This window comes from Indicator indicator, chromosome 3 (genome assembly GCF_027791375.1).
Source record: "Indicator indicator isolate 239-I01 chromosome 3, UM_Iind_1.1, whole genome shotgun sequence".
Taxonomy (NCBI): domain Eukaryota; kingdom Metazoa; phylum Chordata; class Aves; order Piciformes; family Indicatoridae; genus Indicator; species Indicator indicator.
In genome coordinates, this window is record NC_072012.1 from 8,767,262 (window position 1) to 8,789,367 (window position 22,106).

General features: G+C 40.9%; 1 protein-coding gene across 2 annotated transcripts in view; it reads left to right on the forward strand.

Annotated features, from left to right (window-relative positions):
• Positions 1-22,106, forward strand: part of LOC128980922 (proline-rich protein 5-like) — a 166,083-nt gene that overhangs the window by 11,771 nt on the left and 132,206 nt on the right. Inside the window, exons 3-6 of one of the 2 annotated variants that reach the window (XM_054399521.1) lie at positions 4,424-4,472; positions 5,143-5,200; positions 9,387-9,478; positions 11,967-12,107. In XM_054399521.1, the coding sequence (XP_054255496.1) occupies positions 4,424-4,472; positions 5,143-5,200; positions 9,387-9,478; positions 11,967-12,107 (340 nt within the window). The remainder of the gene's footprint in view (positions 1-4,423; positions 4,473-5,142; positions 5,201-9,386; positions 9,479-11,966; positions 12,108-22,106) is intronic. The other variant, XM_054399518.1, reaches the window with a different exon arrangement.

The following is a 22,106-nucleotide window of genomic DNA, read 5'->3' on the forward strand; positions in this document are numbered from 1 at the left end:
GAACCAACAAGTAGAGGATAGATAGATAGATCTTATTTGGTGAGTTGTGCCCAGATTTTGCTTTGATTTACTTGGGCATAAACCCTGCACCATGAAGATGCATGTGTGTCCCACTTGCTTCATTCATAGAAAAAAAAGCTGAGATGAGAAAAGTGGGAGAGGGTGAAGAGGACAGAATAGCCAAAAGATCTGTCTCCAGAGGAAAGCACGAGAGTGATGTTTTTAAAATGTGCCTGTCAGCTGTCCAGCCATGACCCCTTTCCAAAAGCTGCTGTGCTTCAGCACAATCAGTAATGTTTTAGAACCTCCTGACTATTTGCAGCTGAAGCCCTTTTGTCTCACTTAAGTTCCGCTCAAAACCCAGCTAAGAAATTACTGATTTGACACATACCAAAAATATCTGACTTACTACTATTACTACTACTATTATATTGTTATTTAATTTCAAAGTAGCTTTCTTTATTGTAACCAGTGTTATTACTGAATTCAAAAGTATCCGAATCATAAACATGACCTCAGAAGTGGAACAAGCGTATATTTGCCTTATGATTGTTTTAGATGGATTTTCTTCACAAGTACAAAAGTAAAAAGAAACAAATTAGCCATTATTTCCACTGGGCAATATTTGAGTGTAGAAACGTTCAAGTAAATTTAGTTTCTCCAACAGTTGCAGGACAGTAAAAGACGTTAATTTATTTTACCATTTTAAATCGAGCAAATTCTGGGATACTTTTCATTATTAAACCTTGAATATCCAAGTTGATTCACAGACCAAGCTTAAATATTTGAGCAGTTGGGTTATGCCCACAACATTTGCATGCCCTCATTTTGTCTCAGGAACGTCACATATATTCAACTACTGCATGCCACATACGTACAAACAAATTTGTATGACTTCCTTTTCTGAACACACATCTTGAGGCTTTGAACCCTGATTATGTATAGCTTTTATGAGCCAAGCCTAGAAGAAAAGTAAATGGTATTGTACAGATTTGTACCCACTGATGTTTTCCTAAATAACCAGTACAGTACCATTTGCTTTTCTTCTAGGTTTGGCTTATAAAAGCCATTTACACCAGTGCCTTTTGACACCCTTCTTGCATTCCTCTGGCATTAGAAAGTGGCCTTAGATATGGAGTTTTGTAGCACTCATAAGCCATACCACAAATAAAACCAGTCTGTGTTTTCTGTGTCTTTCATATTTCTGTAACTTCTGAATAACTCTGCTAAAGCTAATGAGGTACAGTGGGGTCGTGAGAAGATACTTCAGTAACTGAGAGTATCAGCAGCGTATGGCATGTACATTACTTCTGAGCTCTAACTAGGTGGTTTTATTAAATCAATCGATTCAAAAGTCAGGTAATTAAATTCTATATGCACATACTTACTGGTTAGTATTTTTCTTGGTGCATGTGTGTGATATTAGTAATCATATGGCGCTTTTTCCTTTTTCATGTACCATATGTCATTTTGTTTATTTACACCACTTGTAAATCAAGGAAGGAAAAGGAGGGAAACAGTGGAAGCAGGATATCCTGTATTAAAGCTAATATATATTTATAGCTGTCCCTTTTCTGAGTGTCAGGATATCGATTCAATGCAGCAAAACACATTTTAGTGGCGTTTGGAAATGCACCAAAGCAGCACCAGCAAAGATACAAAAGTCAGGAGCTCTTTTAGCATATTTTATGTGAATTTATGTTATCATCCGAGTTTATCAAGTCATTAAGCAGGCAATAAGGGCCTGATTCCGATGATACACAAGCTTCATAAGGGTGCAAAATCAAAAACATATGTGTTTGAAATGAGATCTGCTATTTCATGGGGGATCTCTTTTAGGCTTCATCAGATCCTTACCTGATTCCACCACGATGCACACATCTGGATAAGGTTGTTTAGTAATCTGGATTATCCAGAATCTGACAGGTGACAACCCAACTGATTTTTATTGGGGGGGAATTAAACAAGGATTAAAAAAAAAAACTTGCAGGCAATGTCTTGGGTGCAGTTTTGTTGTGGATCACTTTTCAATTAATACGGGTACAGAGAACATCAAACACCAGTGTTCCAATGTGGCCTGAAGGCCTCACTATTCACTTGAAGTTAATTAAGTAGCATGAAGAATCTATATTCTTAGGGATTCAAAAAGCAAGACACATTAATTGTGCTGTCAGTTCTGCTCTGTAAGTGGAGATGCTAATGTAGCCATAGTGCTGGTTGGTGTGATGCAGTCCAGTACATATAATTAACTACAATCTGCTTGTTTATTTTATTCATAGCATAAAGAATGGGAATGTGGTGGGATTTTTTTTTATCAGAGGGCTAGTTATTGAATAAGTAGAATATAATTTTGTATTTCCTGCCCTAAATGCCATGAACTATCAGTAGAAGCTGAAATATGAAAAGAGAAGATATTTTCAAATCAAGGCTATGAGGAGTTGAGAACTAAACTTCAAAGAGCTGTTAGCTTGAAAAGAGGGTAGAAAATTAAGCAAAATCTGTCTGCATAAAGTCTGCATCAGTATTTTTTCGGAACAGTGGCATAGAGATATCTGGGAATACATTTTCTCTGTCATAGAAGAATTCAAGCCTGCAACTTGCATGCTATTTTAATCTAAAAATGGTTTCTTTATCCATGATCAAAGTAAAAGAGGCCTTCACTTACAATCCAGAAAAAAATTATGTCGCTGGGACAGTAAATTTCCACAAATTGGCTAATAGCATCCTTGTACTCATTGATGTCCTCTTGAGCCTTTAAGACTTCAACAGTCTTTGAGGGAGGTGGGTTTTAACCTCTGTCAAGGGCTCATCAGTGATTTCCATCACTGCAAGGATTGTTCTCTCCCTTGTGTTGCAACAACATGCTAAGGGGACTAGCCATCCTATGGTCATTTGTGACAATGAGAGACCTATCACCAAAACCTGAGCTGGCTTTGAAAATTTTTGTGTGAATTAATCAGGTTTCTAGCAGAAAAGAATTTGGATGCTCAGGAGCATTTGAAAACCCTCTTTCTTCTGCAAATCTTCATTTACGCCTAGAGTGTTTGTTTCCATAGCATGCTGTGAGGTCAGTGTGGATGTGTCCTTAAGGATAAATAAATAATACATCGTATTTCAGCCTCCTAAAGATTGACCTGCTTCTCCTTTCCCTGAACTTTCGGAAGATCTCAGGAGGCTATGCTGAAGCATGTGGGGTTAAAAACATCAGATCCAAATCCTGCAGACTTTATCATGGAGTGAGAGATATGCTGGACTTTTAAAATCAGACATGTATTGTTCACTAGTTAAATAATTTGGTTCATTAGTTATTTGTTAGTTAATGATATAACCCAAAGAGATATATGATAACATGCTATGTATAACTTGCATAACTACCCTAACTGAAGTGGAATTTCAGATTTTGAGCCAAATTTTACCTCATTTCTTTATGGAACCTGAGTTGCTGACACAGAAACAGGTTTTCAAAGGAGGTCCAGAGCTGCACATTTAAAAAAAAAAAAGAAAAACAACAGCTGGTACTGCGTTTCTGTAAGCCCTGAGCTCTCATTTATGCATCTAAAGAGCCACCTGAGTGCAGAGAAGTGTGTCTAGTGTCCTATGTGTAAGACTTAAATAGCAGATAACTTTTCAGTAAACTTGCAGATCAAGTTGAATTCAGCTTCTGAATTTGAGGTCAGTTTGTGGGATTTATTGTTTTTTGTTTGTTTTGGGTTTTTTTACATGTGAGTTTGGTTTGCTCTCTGAGATTGCTTTGTAACTTTTAGTGTAGAGGAATCATGAAAGGCAGAGATAAACTGACACATTCCTACCTGCTTTTTCACTGAAACCCTGGTGACCCTCCTCAGTGGAACATAATGACCATTTCCATTAAAACTGGCCAAGTTTCACACATACAACAAAAGCCACAGAATATCATCCTGCTTCCTGTTTCTTTCTGAAGATTTTGCCATGTGCTCAGTTTTTTTCAGCCTTACACAGGAGAGGGATGATTTGGCTCTGAACACACCAGCCAAGTCACATGCTCCAGTTTTGGCTCAAACCCACAGATGGGCAGAAAGCATCAGGAGTTCTCCCATGTGTGCACCACCAGGCACCAGTTAAACCCTGGCACAGCAAGAGAACAATTCGAGCAGCTTTACAAGTATTAGATGTAGAATGGAAAGCATCCTCTTTTTGTCAAATCTTTGTTTCCTTTCCTTGTGCAACTGAACCATCTAAAAGCATGGCAGATATTTTTCAACAAGCCAGAACTGCTGGTTGGGAGTTTTGGTGGTGTTTTCTCAATTTACATTAGGCATTATGGACAGGCTCTGTGCTCACATGAAAATGGTTTGCTATTGCTGATTTCCCCTTTTCTGTGCGGTGCACAACTAATATGACTTGCTGATTACACAGATCCTTCTTTCTTGTTCTTTTAAAACAGGCAACTATTGAAAACAGAACTGGGATCCTTTTTCACTGAATATCTACAGGTAAGCATGTAGATATTTTAATTTAAATCAGATTTCATCGCATGCAACTGAGCATAATCATTTCACCCACTCTAAATGCTGATCTGGACACTCCTGAAACTGTTCTGAGATGTCCTCTGACTTCTCTGTGTTCTGTCATTTATGGATTTATGAGATTTGGATTTTATATATACACACATTTAGACAGCAAAAGCCCAGGCTGTGGAATAGATTTGTATAGTCACTGTGTTTCTTCATGACATTGCTGTCTTTCAGTGGACTTCAGACATTCTTTTTTTAACTTAAAATGTAAGTTCTTGAGTAAACCATTTAAGTTCATTATAGTATGGTTATTAGGGAAGACATTTAGCTGCAAGCACACACTGTCTACTGAAGCAGTACTGTTTCTGTTTCTCTAAGACAGGATACATGCTTTGTAGGTGAGACATTTAAAGCCTGAGGAGCACTTTGTACCACACACAGCACGTGCTCTATCCCGTAAGCAGTAGGTGATTATATCATTTGACAAGTGACCCAAGTGGTTTCAGGACACAGGAGGAGACCTTGACAATTGATGATTAAAATGAAAGACCCCCTTCAGTGCCAAAAGTTAAAAATGAACAAAATGTGAACTAAGATGACAGTAGGGAAGTACAGAACTGAGTAAAGGTAGTCTATATTTTATTTACAGAACCAGCTGCTCACAAAAGGCATGGTGATCCTAAGGGACAAGATCCGGTTTTATGAAGGTAACTTGGATTTTAGCATGGCTATCTGTTTCTGTCACAGGAGGTTCAGCAAAGGCATTGTGGAGGCATTGTGATGCTTTCCACTGTCTTCCCAGGACTATGGATTAACTTGTATCTGTTCATTCCTGCAGTCTGTTGTTGTGTCCTGGCTTCCAACAAGGAGAGGTAATTGCCTACAGCAGCAGTGAGGGAGTAAAGGAAAGATTACCTCCAGTGTGAGCATTTTCTTCTTGTTCGGTTATAGCCTGATCAGTGTTAAGGAAAAATGGAAAATTTGAGTGAGGTATCTTAATAAACAAAAAACTAAACAGTAAGATCCTAGGTGGTTGAAGTATCTGGCTAAGTCCAAAATAATGCTGTAGGTTGTTTTAAGAGTTATTTGGGATTCAGACTTACATAACCAAGGTCAGACACTGTCTCTTTTTTTACAGCAAGGCTCCATTTGTCTGTCTACACCTTCTGGAGGTGTCATCTTCTGGAAGTAAACATCAAGGATAACCTCCACCCAATGTGTCATTTTACAGTCACCCTCATTTTGTGTCCTGTGGTGTTGTGTGGTGTTTAGATACACTGTTAAATCTGCTCTTTTGTCCCAGATGCAGGCATACAAGCTGTATGGGGGAGGTTTAGATTGGATATTAGGAAAAATTTGTTCACTGAGAGGATTATAAAGCACTTGGAGCAGGGAACAGTGAAGTGGTTGAGTCACCATCCCTGAAGGTATTTAAAAGACATGTAGATGTGGTACACAGGGACATGGTTTAGTGGTGGACTTAGCAGTATTAGGTTTGCAGTTGGACTCAATGATCTTAAAGGCCTTTTCCAACCTGAATGATTCCATGATTCTATGTGACATCAGAGGATGAAATGGTTTTTGGAATATCTTTAAGAATTATTGCCCATGAAAAAGAAGTCTGAAGAACTTAGGGGAGTCTTGAGGCAATTTTAAAGTAATGTCCCTTTGCTTCTCCAAAGCTGCAATCATAATGCCACTTACTCTAAAGAGGCTGTTGGAGCAGTAGCCTGGAGACAACCGTTTCCATTAGTTTCAGCTATCTCTGTATCCTAAATGTGACCTTTCATTAGTGACAATACAGTTGATCAGATTAAGATGGTGCTATGGGACCATTTTTTTTCTGATGAAAAGACAATAACCCTGAACGCTAGAAAGTAAGGACAAAATTCACATTAAATACATACCCCCCAGAAGTAGCCAAATTCTTTAAGCTGAGCACAGAATTCCTTGGTTATGTAAAATGGCAGCTTGGAAGGCACAAGGGAAGCTGTAAAGATTTTGAGGTCCTCATAGCTGCTTTGTTAATCACAAAGGAATTTTTTTTAAAGTATCAAATCAGCAAATTAGATGCAGAGACCTACCAAAACCCAACCTTTTTTTTTTTCTTTTTTTTTTCTGGTTTTACTAGCTTGGCAGTGAAAAATACTATGTTTGAGATAAAAGCTGAGATGAGAAATTGAAATATGCAACCACTAAATGGCTCTCAAACATAAGACAATGTTTAGTAAATGCAAAATTTCAGCAACTGTTAAGTTTATTTTGGTTTTGAATTTGGTGTCTCATTTTGTAGATGCCCTTAAATGTATTGTCAGAAATACTGGTAAGGTGAGGCTTACATTGATCATGTTTTTTTCAAGTTCATCCTTGGAAATGTCAGCTCACTGAAACTGTGAAGTTACTGGAGAGTACCTGTAATTTTGGAGTCTCATTAAGAGACAGAGGTCTCTCTAACAAACACCTTTCAGTTACCTTGCTTGGTGAGATGCTGATGGATGTGACTTTCTGAGGCTGGAATTTGGGTTTCCTGGCAGAAGAAGCAGCAGGGCACCAGAGTCCATCCCACAGTCAAGTGATCCTGTAGCTCCCAAAGCACCCAACACAAAGTTTGGGAACTCTCATTCTGAGCAGGGTTCCCTTTGTAGGTCTGTAGCAACAGTGGTCCTGCCCTCCAACCCCAGATTGTCCTGCAGCCCATGATTTGAGCTTCCATGTCCAGTTAAAGTTTTCAAAAAGAAAAGAAAAATTACTGCAGAGCATACATTGGAGAGTTGTCATCTTGCAGGAGCTTGTAAAAGTTTTCACCTTTGTTTTGAAAAAAAATTGTCTTTTTTTTGTTATTATTATTCTGTTTCTTGCAGGAGCTTCAATTAACTTTTAGAAGCATTGTGAGAAGTACTACATGCATCATTATGTCTTTGACTATTTGACTATTGTGCTTCAGTAAAATAAGCATTTAGAATAACCCAACTCTGTAATCTAGCAAATGCTTATGGTAAATGTAGGGATCTTTGCCTGACAGTAAAACAAACATATTCTTGAAAGGGCATAGAAGTCATGTGTCTGTGACAGACACTTACCATCAAACTGTAGGAATTCTTCCTTAGCCCCTGTAAAAGGCCTGGCTGGCAATGGCAGGTAACTCTGCAACCTTTCTGAGCTGCTGAACAGAAATCCATGGCTGTGCAAAATGAGCTGCCCACAGATGAAAGGAGTGTGCAACAGTAAAGGCAGGATAATCTATCTCTCCAGGAGAATTTGACTTCTTGCAATCCTAGCAGCAAGAGTTGGAAAGAACCCATGTTCAGCACCCACATCTGGAGCCAGATTTGTAAGGGCTTAGTTTCCACTTAACCTCAACTTGTGGGCAACTAACATGCGTAGCTCTTCTTAAAACTCTGCCCTCAAGGCATAGAGTGGTTGGGCTTCTCCTTCAAGATCAGATTTATATCTTTGACACACTTTTGCGTTTCAGACACTAGTATATGAAGGTTGTCATGCATGGTGATGTCAATGATGATTACTACAGCTGCTAGGAAGGTTTGGACCTGGAACCCTGCTGTGTTTCACTAGAACTAGACAAATTTTTGAAAACTTGAAACTGAGAACACCCTTTTCTGCCTTGTGCATGAGTGCGTAGGACAGAGAGAACTGCCTGGTGGTGCAGGAGGGAAGACCTTGGCATGGTTCACAAGCCAGTAGATGCAGTATAGCACAGTGATGCACATCTGTCACTGAAAGCACTTAAAGGCATCAACCCAGGAATAATTCAGGAGCTGCAGATGATCCAGAGCTGGTGCTATTTGTTGTGTGCTTAAAAATGCAGGGAAATCAACTGCCCCATAATAAAAACTGGCACTTAGCTAACTTCAAGTGTAGATGCTTTCATGCAGAGTTTCTGTGTGCTAGGTGTGGTAATTCTGGGCAAAATGTTCCCTGGCTAAAGCCTTAAGTAATGCTGTAATACACAAACTAAAAATAGTATCTGATTCTGACACCAACAGTAATATTGATAAGTTGCTATTGAATTTACTTCCTGATAGGTCACATTGTCTTTTCTGAGTGCCTTACAATCATTGATGTATTTATCTTGATAATAGTTGGTGGTGGATGTGCAGTGAGTAGCATTGCTCTCCTTTCATAATTGTGTTAGGGGGAAAGGCACACTAAAGACTTGTCCATGGTCACACAGGTTGTTTCGGGCAACAGGGATTTATTTGAAGGCAGCATTCAGCTATTAAGCCAGACTTCCTCATCTGTAGATCACAGCTCCTGCATTTGCCTCTGTGTTTTACAAAATGTTCTGTGAGGAACTCGGTCTCCAACTTGGTAGTACAGCCTGGCCAGAGCTTCTTTACTCTCCACTGAGGAGGCTTGTAGGTGGCTGCAGCTGGGAGAGAGCAGACAAAGAGGATGTCTTACCGTAACAACCAGCTCAGCTCAAGTCATAGCAGGTTTTGACTGCATCCATGGAAAGTTACAGAGAAAAATAGAGCCACAGCACCACTGGCTTTTTTACATAGGTCTTGAGTGAGTTTTTCTGTGGAAGTGGGGATATGGGCAAGCTATACGGGATTGATTTAACCTGCTCTCCTCCACAGTCTTGTCCAGTAGGTATTACTGCAAGAAGAGGAGGAGGTGACCTGAGTTATTCACGTTTGTTTTCCAAGTAAAATTTAACCTCAAAGTCTCTGAGTTTACTAGGAGGCCTGAAAAGACACAAATATTGAGTAATGTACACTGAGGGGAATACTAGTTCCACACTGCTAAGATTAGCTGGTACATGATTCATCTTGTGTATAACAGAGTCACATTGTTTCCTGCGTGTTTTAGACTTTGTAGTTAGCTGATGACAGCCTAAATGATTCACTAGTTTGTTTTGTGGTTTTGCAGGGCAGAAACTACTGGATACCTTAGCTGAAACCTGGGATTTTTTCTTCAGTGATGTCCTGCCCATGCTTCAGGCTATTTTCTATCCTGTGCAGGTGAAAAATTACACTGTTACTATAGAATCTTGTAAAACTGGAAAAAGAACCCTTACAGGTTCATCAACAGATTGATGCAATCCTTAACTCTCCCTGGGGCTAGCTCCCAGTGTGGATGTTCTGTGTAGTCATGTCATGCAAATAAGTTACTTAATGCAAACAGGTTTGAAGTGCTGGAGTGAAAATGATGAAGGGGAACTTAGAAAACAAAAGTGGAGTGCATGGGGAATGGTTAGTCCTTCTGCTAGCTCACATTAAAAAAAAAGATTATGAATGATAAACTGAACTATGTATACAGTGAAATAAGTGGAGCCATGGTCTCTGCAGTATGACTTTGTCTCTGAAGTATCTCCACTTTTTAAAAGGAATTGTCTTTCCAAGATGAAATTCTATGCTGTTCTAAGTGGACTGCAGTAGTCACAGAATCACTATGGTTGGAAAAGACTTTCAAGATCATGAAGAGCAATCATTATCTATCTCTACCAGGGCTGCTACTACACCATAACCTTGAGCACCATATCTGAACAGCTTTTGAATACATCCAGGGACCGCAGTTTAACCACCTCTCTGGGCAACCTGTCCCAGTCTTTGATAAAGCTTTCAGTATAGAAGTTCTTCCTAATGTCGAATTTAAAGCTCCCCTGGTGTAACTTGATGCCATTTCCTCTTGTCCTATCAGCTGTCTCTTGTGAGAAGAATCCAACAGCCACATCTCTACAACCTCCTTTCAGGTAGCTGGGAGAAAGTCTTCCCTCAGCCTCATTTTCTTCCAAGTAAACAACCCCAGCTCCCTCAGCCATTCCTCAATAGACCTATTCTCAAGACCTCAGTGTGGAAGAAGGCTCAATCTTCTACTTCAGTGATTGCCACAGAGTGTTACCACTTAAATCCCAAGGAAATCTGTACCAGATAGGTATAAGTGACCTTCTGTACATGGACCTAGATGCCTACAGATTTTAGTGGGAGCTTGGTGCCTATTGATGTTTGGGGAAACTTCAGAAACTTTCTTCCATTTTTCCGAGTGCACTTTATGCCTAAAATGATTGTCCAGATGTTAGCATCTGCAGGTAATTATAGGCATGAAACCTGAATTCAGTGGAAAATCTGCAGCTTTACATAGAATTTTATTCTGAAAGAGAAGAGCTCTAAAAACATACAGGGTGATTTCATTGCTTGATTTGAGTCTTACCAGTAGAACCTTTAAAACAATAGAAATAAGCTGGTATTAAAAACCTATTAGGACACAATCAGAGTTTTTTTTTTTTAAGTGCCACATATTTCAAATCCAAGACATCTGGGCACTTAGAGGTGCAGGGAAGCTGTCAGCCTGGTTTTCCAAAGCAGTTTGCTAAATTAGAACTTGCTCGGATGATTTGAAAACTGCACCAAATACTCCTTTTCATTCTTGTGTTCCTGAGGCATTTGAAAATAGTTTTGCGGTGCAAATCTCCTCACCTTTCAGATGGAAATAATTGCTTGAATTATCAAAGGAAGCTGAAGGGAATAAGAGCCCCAAGTGCCATGTATAATTTGAATAGATCTGGGTGCCCAATGCTCTGAGATTACTTCCAAAAGCCCAGCTGGTGCTTATGTGCTCTTGTAAATTCTGTTCATTAGCAATTGAAGCAGATTTGGGGCCTTCTTTACTTCAATATAAATAATCAACAAAGTGAAAAGGAATCAGTGGGGCGGGGTTGGGTCAGGCTTCATTATTCCAAACTAAGATAAGCCAATACTGGCTGAATACCAGACCTTCCAGAAGTGTTAGTATTTGGCTGGCAACACTCATAACTGCAGGCAAAAATATGTATGTACAGCCATATATAACCAAGGAAAAAGCCCTGCTGCCAGAAACAGGAACACTTTTACAACACCTCATAAGGCAAGCAGCATTAATCTCTGCAGGCAGAGTTAACATTATGTTCTTCAGATGAGAAGGTGTTCATGAACTGCAAAAATATGTCTTTAGAAATGCAGTATGAAACTTCAGCTCTGCTCCAGCCTTATAGTGAAGTCTCCAAACTGTGCAGAAAAGGAGGATCCATAGATGGGCAGAGTCAGGATTCCCACCATAATGTGAAGATGGTACCTAACCAGTATTCAAAATCTTGAGAAATAATGGAGATTCAACCCTTTTTGCAACCCTGCTTTGGTTTGGGGTTTTGTTTTTGTTTTAACATACTGATATATTTCATTACTGTTAAAGTACAAAATACTCATATAAATCCTGCTCTCAGGTATGATCCCCCACACCCCATCCCCTTTGTCATCTTCAGACACTTAGTCATTATCTGCAGCGTTCATTATTGCCAAATCAAATGCACTCTGCAGACCTGTAGGCTGCTCTGTGTACTTGGTTTGGTTCCTTTGCTTTTCATTCAGGTTTACCATTCTTGGTATCTCTCAGAAGTGGAGGAAGGAATTTTTAACAGAGGCTTTTGAAATTCATTCTGACACTGCTTATAATCCATCTTGCTTTGTTTCTAAGGGAAAGGAGCCCTCAGTTCGGCAGCTGGCTCTTCTGCACTTTAGGAATATAATTACCCTCAACATTAAATTGGAAGATGCATTATCACGTTCCAGAGCCAGAGTTCCACCTTCTATTATTCAGATGCTGTTAATACTCCAGGTAAACTGGTAACTTTTCTGTGCCTGTTTCCTTTTATCTGTCTTTCTGTACTGTATTGTTAAAGTTTTCTTAAACAGTCTCTGACTTTGTTCGTTTGTTGAGAACTTCTTACCCAGAATGACAGAGCTTCTGTGCAATTAAATGGGGTTCTAGTAGTGAAAAGTAGAGATTGTAGAGGTTCAGATTTCATGCCTTAAGATCCAGAGAGCTTGAAAATAAAGACTTATTTTGAAACTGTGAGCCTTGAAATACAAAGTTTTGCAAGCAGACCAGTGTATGTGGTAATAATGTGGCTTCCATTAAATGCTGCATATTGCTGCATTAAACAGTTCTGGATATGAAGCTTCACATCTGGAGCAAGCAACACAGTGAATATGCATTTTATGGTTGAATCAGTTATATTTGGTCACTGGAATCAAATTCTATCAAAGTTGTTGAAAAACATTAAGATCATATACTGGTATTTATCCTCAGTATATTAGATTGGTTTTGTTTTTTAGTAGTAGTGAAGGGAAAGAAAAAGAGGAATTCCAGGCAAAAGGCAAGTGTAAGACTATTTTTTCTTACTTAATTAAAGAAAAAGTATCATTTTGTATTGACAAGAAGGAATATGAAGTAGAAGGGAGGGAAAGAGCTAGGAGTAGCTTCTTAAGGGGTGAGGAAGTTGAGATTTTCTTAGCTGGTGATTGTTGTAAATGAAAAAAAAATAGATGAAAAGCAAAGAAAAGGATATGTTTCTTTGCACTTCATCACTGTATTCATGAGTTTTTGAAATTGTTTTATAGGCCAAGATAATCTAAAGGCAAGTGACAAAAATGGAGCAAAGAGTAAGATACTCTCTGCTGGGTCAAGAAATTAAATTTTACCCCTGCTATCACAGTGTACATTTGTTAGAGGATAATGGTGTCTTCAATTTAGTTTTCTCAGAAAATATACTTACATGGTATGTCTGCTTGCCACCTGTCTCACCTCTCCCTAGCCTCCAACTTGCCAAATGTTTCTTTAAACTGATGGCTAATCATGGCACAACAGCAGCAATATTAGAGATATTAAGATTCCTAGGAGTTTCTTGGAAAATATTGTCTGGAGAGAGGAGAGGAGCCTCAGGGAAAAACTGGAGATTGAGCTTAACTGCTAATGAGACATCAAAGAATTCACATAATTGAATTGTGAGCCCAGCTGTGTTACAGACCCTAGAGACTCCACATGAGAGAGTACCATCACCAAAACCTTAATCACAGCAAGTTTGTCTTGTGAGGCCTCATCCCTTTTTAAATGTGAGGTAAACGGTCCATTCTTAACCAGGCTTCAACAGTGTTGTTGCTAACAGATCTGCTAGGGGGTTGTGTGGTTTCTTCTTTAGAGAGTCTGTCTTGGCTACAGGCAGGGTCCGGCTTTGAATAAGTTCAGCAGTGCACCAGGAACTGAATAACATCCTGATTTAGAAAGTTCATAGGAGGTGATGTGGAGTCATTTGCCAGGATCAATGCTACAAGAGAGTTTCTTTGAAGATCTGCTTTCTTCAACAACCAGAAGTGTTAACAAGGTGGATGCCTGTTTAGGGTAGAAGGCCAAATCCGTTCTCATTGCAAAGCCGTTGATGGACATCAATAACCAAGTCAGAGGGAGTTTGCCCCTGGGTGTTTATTTCTGCATACATTACCTATGGCTGTGTGGCAGAAGTGGTGAAAGTCCTTTCACAGCAGTAGCTCTGCCAAATTCATGGTTTAAAATCTAATGGAAAGTACAGGAAAAGGTCAGAAGATCTGGGAAAATGAGCTGTTTAGGGGCTTAGCAGTGTTAGTCAATAATTGGATTTCAGAGCAGACATTATCCCAAACTCAAATGTCAGATTAAACAAAGGCAAATTTTATACGTTTATGGCACAATCATGGAATTTTCCTGTCTTAGTTTTACTTCACATGGGAGTAGAGCTGGAAGAGAAATAATAGTTCAGCTGTCAAAAGAGCACATAATGCACTTGTGTGCTTGGATTTCCCAGACTGACTGACAGACCATGACTTGGTGTGGACATTGTCTAATCCCTGTTTCTGTCTGCTGTGGATAAATCTTTCATAACAAACTCAGTGACACTGGAGCGGACTCCTGTGTCTGGAAGATGAGTCTAGTGATGTCAACCCTGGACCAACTGTTGAACTGAGCTGCCCCATTTGTACTCTTGACAGCCTTGTGTGGCTGTGTTATGTAATTAAGGAGTTGGTCATGTTCTTCAAGACAGCAGTTGTAATGTCAGCTGAAGGTCACAGACTGACAAAGGCCCATGCTGACAGGCACCAGTCTGTCCTGTTAGAGTCGATTAAAGCAGCAGAGATTTGGTAACTGATTCAGGGTGCATCTGGTGTTGCTCATGTTTCAGCTTGTCATGGTGTAGGGGAAGAGCTCTGTTAATTTGTCAGGGGAAGACACTTTCCTATGGAGGGGAAGAGAAGCTTTTTAAAGAGGAAACTGAATTTGCAGCAATCCTTAGGCTTTATTCAGGAGGTAGGGGGTGATTTAGCAAAGCTTAGGAAGCATGTTTTACCTGAGCTTGGGTTAGCTTCATTGGCTTCAGCACATGAGCAATTTCATTGACCTCTGTGAAGTTACTGACCCATTGCAAGTTGCACACATTCCATGCTTACTCAGCTGGCCATTCTCTGGCAACGAGAATAAAACAATCCCTGCTAAAGACCTTCTGAATAAAAGGGCCTGAAATGAAATTGTACCCCTTACTTCATTGTTTAAGGTATGGTTTTTCCTTCTTTGCATCAAATCTTTTTTCCTGTCCACAGTAAACTATTTACTGGAAGCATGCCTACCAACCATGCATTTAACACCAACACCAATCCTCTGGCATGCAGTGATATGATAGAAATTGTACATTGGGACAGAATGGTTTACCAACCTGACACATCCCTCACAATTTGCCCAGAGAGCCAAATACCTTTTTGTGTTTGAGACATCAAAGGCTGGGGGGGAGGGGGGGGGAAATAAGTTGGGGGAAAACTCTTATATCTACTCTATGCACTCCCTTTTTTAAGGAAAGAAACTCCATTTTTGGCATAAAGCTGTTGCAGGTATTGTAATACCAGAATGTATATCTGAAACTTTGTTGTAAGGTACTTTCTGTTGAAAGGATCAGACATGTGTCCTCAAGTTAATTATTAGACTTGGGTTCTCCAGTCCAGTAGAGCCACATCTCACCAGTGCTATAATCTGGTCCGATTACAAACCAACAATCTATGGGGAAAGAAGCAGTCCCACAGAACTGGAGGAAGAAGTGATATTCCTTTGCTGTTGAAGTCAGTGGTAGTTTTATCACAGGCTGGAAGAAGTGCCTTATACCACTCAAAATTTTTATTGCCAGCATAGCCTGACCCAATTACAAAGCCGAAGCTGAAACGTTAATACTTTGTGGCTGCTTATAGACAACATAAGCTGAAGTGCCTGCAGGATGCTCCTATTTAAGTTACAGGGCCTTCCAGAGCAGAGTCATGACCAAGGGAAGTAAAAGAACTAAAACTGCTTTTGAGCAGAGAGCAATGCACAGGAGTTCATGCAACTACACTGAGTTGTCAGTCTTGCCTCGATGACCTTTCTTTTTGGGTGAAATTAGGAAGATGGAGGAAGGTGGGTAAAGAGAAGGAGAGATTAGAAAATGATATTCTGCTTTATGCTCTATGAACCAAAGAGAGAAAAACTACCACTGCAGGATAAACAATCTGACTTAGTTCCCAAAGCATGCTGTCAGTGAAGACCTTTGCCGCTGAAACTGGAACATCTTATCTCCTCCAGATATCTCTCCTGAGCTCTGAGAAAGTTGGAAGAGAAGAATTAATGTTTTGGTTAACAGCAGATTATTTCGATTCACAGAATCTCTCTGGGTGACCTGAGGTATTTAAAAACCCTAGAAGAGCACAGCAGAGTATGTGTCATGCTCAGGGATGAGGCCTCACTAAACATAAGCTCTAAAGAGAAAAATAAAACCTGTGGTTTCCTTTTTTGACTTCTCTGAGCTTCCTTTTAACTCTCTTACCCATTGTCTTTCTCTGTAAAGGAAGAAAAAAGAAATACCTAAAACCGTCCAGTGGGACCTATTTGTTGTCTCTGGAACATTCCTAAATGTAGGTTTAGCTCCCTGCACTTTAAAGGGGTGGAAAAGCACATTGCAAAAGCTGAAAGCAAATGCAGAGCACTGTTTTTGCATCTCAGCAGCCACATAGCAAACCAAAGACATTGTGGTTAAAAACAAAATACCCTTTGCTATCAGAAAACTGCAGGCTCCTGCCTGTGGAACAACAGATTCGCTGTAACATTACAGCACGAGTCAACTAGGGTCAATTCTTTTTGGCTAGAGGTTTTTTAATTTGGTGGTTGCTTGTGAGAAGTTGTCTTAATAAGTTTCTTAGACCTGAAGCATAGGCTGAACAAAGTGGTGTGGGCATGAAGTTTCAGCATGCTTTTAATTTCTCTTCACCTTTTTCTGAATTACTGGGTTTCAAGACACAAAAAATACAAACCGATAAATATATGTTTTGTAGACTTATCTTTAAGTATAAATCACTGTGTCAAAAACCTTGTACTTCCCCTGGGTTGTGTATAAATGTGTTTTCTTCTTTCCTGGTTGAGGGTGGCTTGTCTGTGTAGTTTGCATCAGCCCCAAAGGCATGTAAGGAGTCAGATAAAAAATTCTGCAGCCAGGACACTACCTGACACAAAGGGAAAAGTCCTCTGTTGTTTTGTATTGACATACACGAAACTGAGAATCTGACCCTCAAGATTTACACCTTAGAGTATACTGCAGAAACAACTCTAAGCAATATTCTCTCTCTTACTGTGTAGTACTTACTGTCTTTATCATCAAGTGCAGTTTGCAGTAATTAAATTGGCACGGTTTTTGTTATCCTGGAATTAATTCATATTGCTGTGGATTTTTAACAAGTCATAGCATTCAGTTGTTATAGGAAAAAGATCTTTTTGAAAGAAAATTGTGTCCTTTTGACTACTGAAGAGTACTAGTCATATATGAGTTTTAATGTATTCATATGGTTTTTATGATTGCAGTAGTTTCCTGATGCTGAGAAACATTTCTGCATGGAAGCAGCAAAAATGCTGGAACTATTTCATCTATATCTTGGAGTATTGCCTCAAGCAGATTGGGATGTGCTGGCTGGGCAGGTGGAAAAAGTGACAGCAGCAGTAGCCTGAGTGCAACATAGGAGAACCAGAAAGATTTAAATATCTGTTACAGTGGTGCTTTGACTGGCAGATGGTGCCCATCAGGAGTGCTAAATACACTATTTGTCCTAAACAAAATGTAACCTTTGCTTACTTGTGTGTCAGTCCAGGGCTGTTGCCCTGCTATGGCTTGGTGTAAGTGGTAAGGATGTGAGTCAGGGACAGTCGGTGGCTATACATTTTCCATTTGCAAACTGTAGTCTTAAGGAGAGAAACCACATCAGAGGTGTTTTGTTTATAAAATGTTTTTAGTTCTGTTTCCCCTTGGCACCAATTTTCATGGCTCACCACAAGTATGTTTTCTCTAGGGGCAGAGATAGGTGGCTGCTCTTAATCATTCTGTAAGCCTGATGGATGGGGCTTTTCCAATAGGAGCTCCAGGGCAGTCACTGGTTCTGCACTACAGACCTTGAAAGATCTGTGTTCTTGTAACTAAGGCACGTAGAAGACCATTGCCATTTGAAAAGAACAGATTTAATTTTGAAATTGATTATTCTCCACAACCCTCAACATATTTGACAACATTACATGTCGCCACTTCTGTAACCTTAAGCAGCTGAAAAAGAGCAAAGCAACCTAAAATGTTGTAGTTGTTTCGATGCTATTATATATGAACCTGTCTTATCAACACCATAATGTAGTAATTCAAATGTGTATCTTGGCCCTTCTCTTAACAGAACAGCAATGGCTGAGGGAACACAACCATAACTTTGTCCATACCAGTTAACCACAGTTGTTTCAGAAGGCAATTTGCATTGTGCAAACTCCTTTTGGGCATGCGCTCATAGGGCATTTTAAGTGTCTCTCATTGAGTAAAAAGTCACTTCACAGTGAAAGGTATCAGTTAACAAAAGGTATGGCTTCAGAGTTGGTCAAGCACCACAGCAGTTGTCTAGACTGGCCTGAGTTATGCTGTTGCCATACATCAGGTTCTGCAGTTACTGCCCATTTGCTGTCTTGCACTGTGGTAGGTGAGAAGTGCTTACTTGTCCTTCTTCAATTACTCAACATTTGCCTTGGGGCTAGAGTGGGTGTGTGTGGAGTTGTGGTGTAGGTGCTGCCTATGGCACCTGAAACTGCCTTAGCCCACAATAATATACTTGTGCAACCTAAGTGTGAGTTGTTTGAGCTCAAGTCAGTTAGATGTCTAACCTCAGCTAAATCAGGTTGTCCTTACTAAAATATATGTCTGTCTCCTGGAGTTTGCCTCTATTAATGAAGCTGGCCTATTAAAACCAGCACAAGTTCATTGGTAGGCAAATCCTTAATCACTTCACAAAACAGAGGTAAGTCCCTAAAGTCATTATTAACTAGAATTAGTATGTCCCTGCAAACCCCATAATTTTATCAAGTAAGAGGGAGAAGGCTTTAACCAATTGCATTAGTTTGTACAAATATCTTTTGTGGTCCCATTTGGGCCAGTAGATTAAAACTAGCTGAAAAGATATAGGAATTTTGACTGTTGAAAAACATTCCCATGGGCAAGAATCCTTTGAGGCAGAGTGCTTCTGTGCTGTATCACTGAGTCACAGAAAACATCTGGTTGGAAGAGACCTCAAAGATCATCCAGTCCAACCTTCAACCCAGCACTGAAGAGTCAACACTAAACCATGTCCCTAAGCACCAGGTCCACACACTGCTTGAACACCTTCAGGGATGGGGACTCCACCACTGCCCTGGGCAGACCATTCCAATATTTGAGAACCCTCTCTGTGAAGAAGTATTTCCTAGCATCCATCCTGAACCTCTGCTGGCACAGCTTGAAACCATTTCCTCTAGTCCTTGACACCAAGGAGAGGCTGCCCCCTCCTCACTCCAACCTCCCTTCATGTAGTAGTAGAGAGCAATGAAGTCTCCCCTCAGCCTCCTCCAAACTGAACAACCCCAGCTCCCTCAGATGCTCCCCATAGGCCATGTGCTCCAGGCCCTTCACCAGGCTTGGTGCCCTTCTCTGGATACACTTGAGCACCTCAATGTCCTTCCTGTAGTGAGGAGCCCAGAACTGAACACAGTACTCAAGGTGTGGTCTCACCAATGATGAGTACAGGGGATGATCATCTCCCTCTTCCTGCTGGCCACAGTGTTTCTAATATAAGCCAGGATGTTATTGGCTTTCTTGGCCACCTGAACACACTGCTGACTCATATTCAATTGACTGTCAACCAGAATCCCCAGGGCCCTCCCTGAGTGGCAGCTTTCCAACCACACATCCCCAAGCCTGTAGTTTACCATGGGGTTGTTGTGACCCAGGTGGAGGACCTGGCACTTGCCCTTGTTAAACTTCATGCAGTTAGTCTTTGCCCATCAGTCTAATTCTTCAGTTGCCTACAGGGGGAATGTAAGAAAGTTAATCTAAGTCTCATGGGTTTAGCCAATTGAATTGACATTATACCAGCTTTGAAATGGAAGTGCTGGCTGGAGCAAAGTATCATGGGGCTTGCAGTTTGAATTATAACATAAGAGGCTTCCTGGTTTTGGTTGCAGTTTCCAGTTTTGAGACACTGGTCTTTTCCACTGGGCTGGCTGTGGGCTTGGAGGGGTGGTTTTATCACTGGCTGCTGCTTCTGCTTTTGCTGTGTTTTTCAGTGAAATAGGCTAAGGTAATTGTGCATTGTATCATCTCATTAAACTCCTTGTCTCAGCTACAGGTGGGAGGGGAGTTGCATTACTTTCCCTGCTGATTTTAGGGGTTGTGGGGGCAAGGCTTGTTTGTGTGAGTGGGCTGTCTTAAACCAGGGCACTAAGCTACCTTTTAAAGAAGGTGCCACCGGCATCGTGGGTAGTATCTACCAGATACAGCAATGGTGGCACCTGGCATAAAAGGGGAGAACCATTTGCTCTCTGTGACAGAGCTGTGTCCCTTAGGGTAGCAAGATCAGCCAGTGCTGTGGCCAAGGTCACTGGTACGGCACCTTCTGTTCTGTCCTGCTGGGGTTCACCTGGCCCTGTTTTTGAGAAGAATGGCAAAAGTAATTTCCCACAGCAAGACTGTGCAGGGTTGTTTCATAATGTTGCATACATGGGCTTCCCCAGGGTTTTGGGAGATGAATCAACATTGGTTTTCAGTAAGATCTGTACAGAGCTGCAGCTGGGTGAGGAGTGACTTGGATCATCCCCTGCATGATTTCCACCATGCCTCTGCTTTCTCACTTCCTAAAGCTTTCCGGCTGAGCACAGGGCTAGCAGAGAAATTTCCTGCCAAGAGATTTCAGAGACAGCCTATGTGCCTGTTCTCCTGCTGCCTGAGCCTTTGTTGCAGCAGACTCAGATCTGCAGAGCACTCACTGGATTTTGAACACTGGTGCTTGCTGGTAGCACAGCTTCTTCTCCCATCATCTCAGTGCCTGCTTCATCACCTTTTACCTTCCCATTCATTATCTTCTGACTCTTTTCATCCCCCATTTATTTTACCCAGAGGGCAGAAGGGAGGAAAGCAAAGAGGGAAGTCGTTGTCAGCATGCTAGTCACATGGAGGACAGCTGGAGGCTTATACTCGCAGGCACCTCTTTCTCTGATTTCAGTTTCCCCTTTCTGTTTTCAATTATGCCCATAAACTGGGTGAGGAGCAGTAGCAGCTGGTTGCAGAGTGGCAGGACATACAGTGCCAGGAGCTGCCAGTGCAGCAGGCACCTTAGGTGGTCATGACTGACGAGCATCTTTCAGAAGTGTTGGAACTGCAGAGCACTGCTGCAGACAGTGGTGACCTGAGCAAGTTCTGGGAAGCTGATGTGCATCTCCTGGAAATGCAGATGCTGTGAAGCTCCATTTCCCATGTAGGCAGCAGGAGCTGGAGCTGGTTGCGTTCACTGGCAGGCAGCCAGTCGCGCATCTGGTTTGGGGACAAATGAGGGTCAGTGTTCCTTGCCCTATGGCTTTGGCTGGGATAGAGTTAACGTTCTTCCTCATAGCTGGTACAGTGCCGTGTTTTGGACTTGGTGTGAGAATAATGCCGATAGCACACTGATGATTTAAATGTTGCTAAGTAGCACTTGTCCTCAATTAGGGATTTTTCATTTTCCCATGCTCTGCCAGCGAGCAAGCACACAAGAACCTGGGAGGGATCATGGCCAGGTCAGCTGACCCAAACTAGCCAAAGGGATATTCCATACCATAGAGCATTATATCCAGTATATAAAGTGGGGGAGTTGGTCACGAGGGGTGGACTGATGCTGAGGCATCAGTCCATGCATGGTGAGCAGTTGCGTTGTGCATCACTTGTCTTTTCTTGGGCTTTATTTCTCTTTCTTTTTATTATATTTCTTGCATTACAATGGCTACTATATTTTATTATTATTTTATTTTAGTTATTAAACTCTTCTTATCTCAACCCATGAATTTTACTTTTTTCTCCCCCCTAATTCTCCTCCCCTGGGGGCCAAGGAGGAGTGAGCAAGTAGTTCTTAGTTGCTGGTTGGGGTTAAAACACAACATTGAGGCATGGAGTGGTTTGCCCATACCAGTGTGAATGGCAACGTTGTGGAAGAGTCCCTTGTAATTAGACAGAGTGAAACAAATCATTGCCTATATGAATTGTTTGGAAGCAGCTCTGGCAGCTGCTTGCTTTCCATCAGGAGTGATTTCTCCTGGGGTTTTGGTGCTTGCCTGTTTCTCTGTATATGCTGTAGAATTCTATTAGTATGGGAAAATATGTTTCCATTTAAGCTGACAGGGTGATTAAAACAAATTACATAAAATGTCCTAGTCTCCAACTTCATCCAAAATGTGCACTGAGAAGGAAAGGAGTTGTGAAAGGTATGGAAA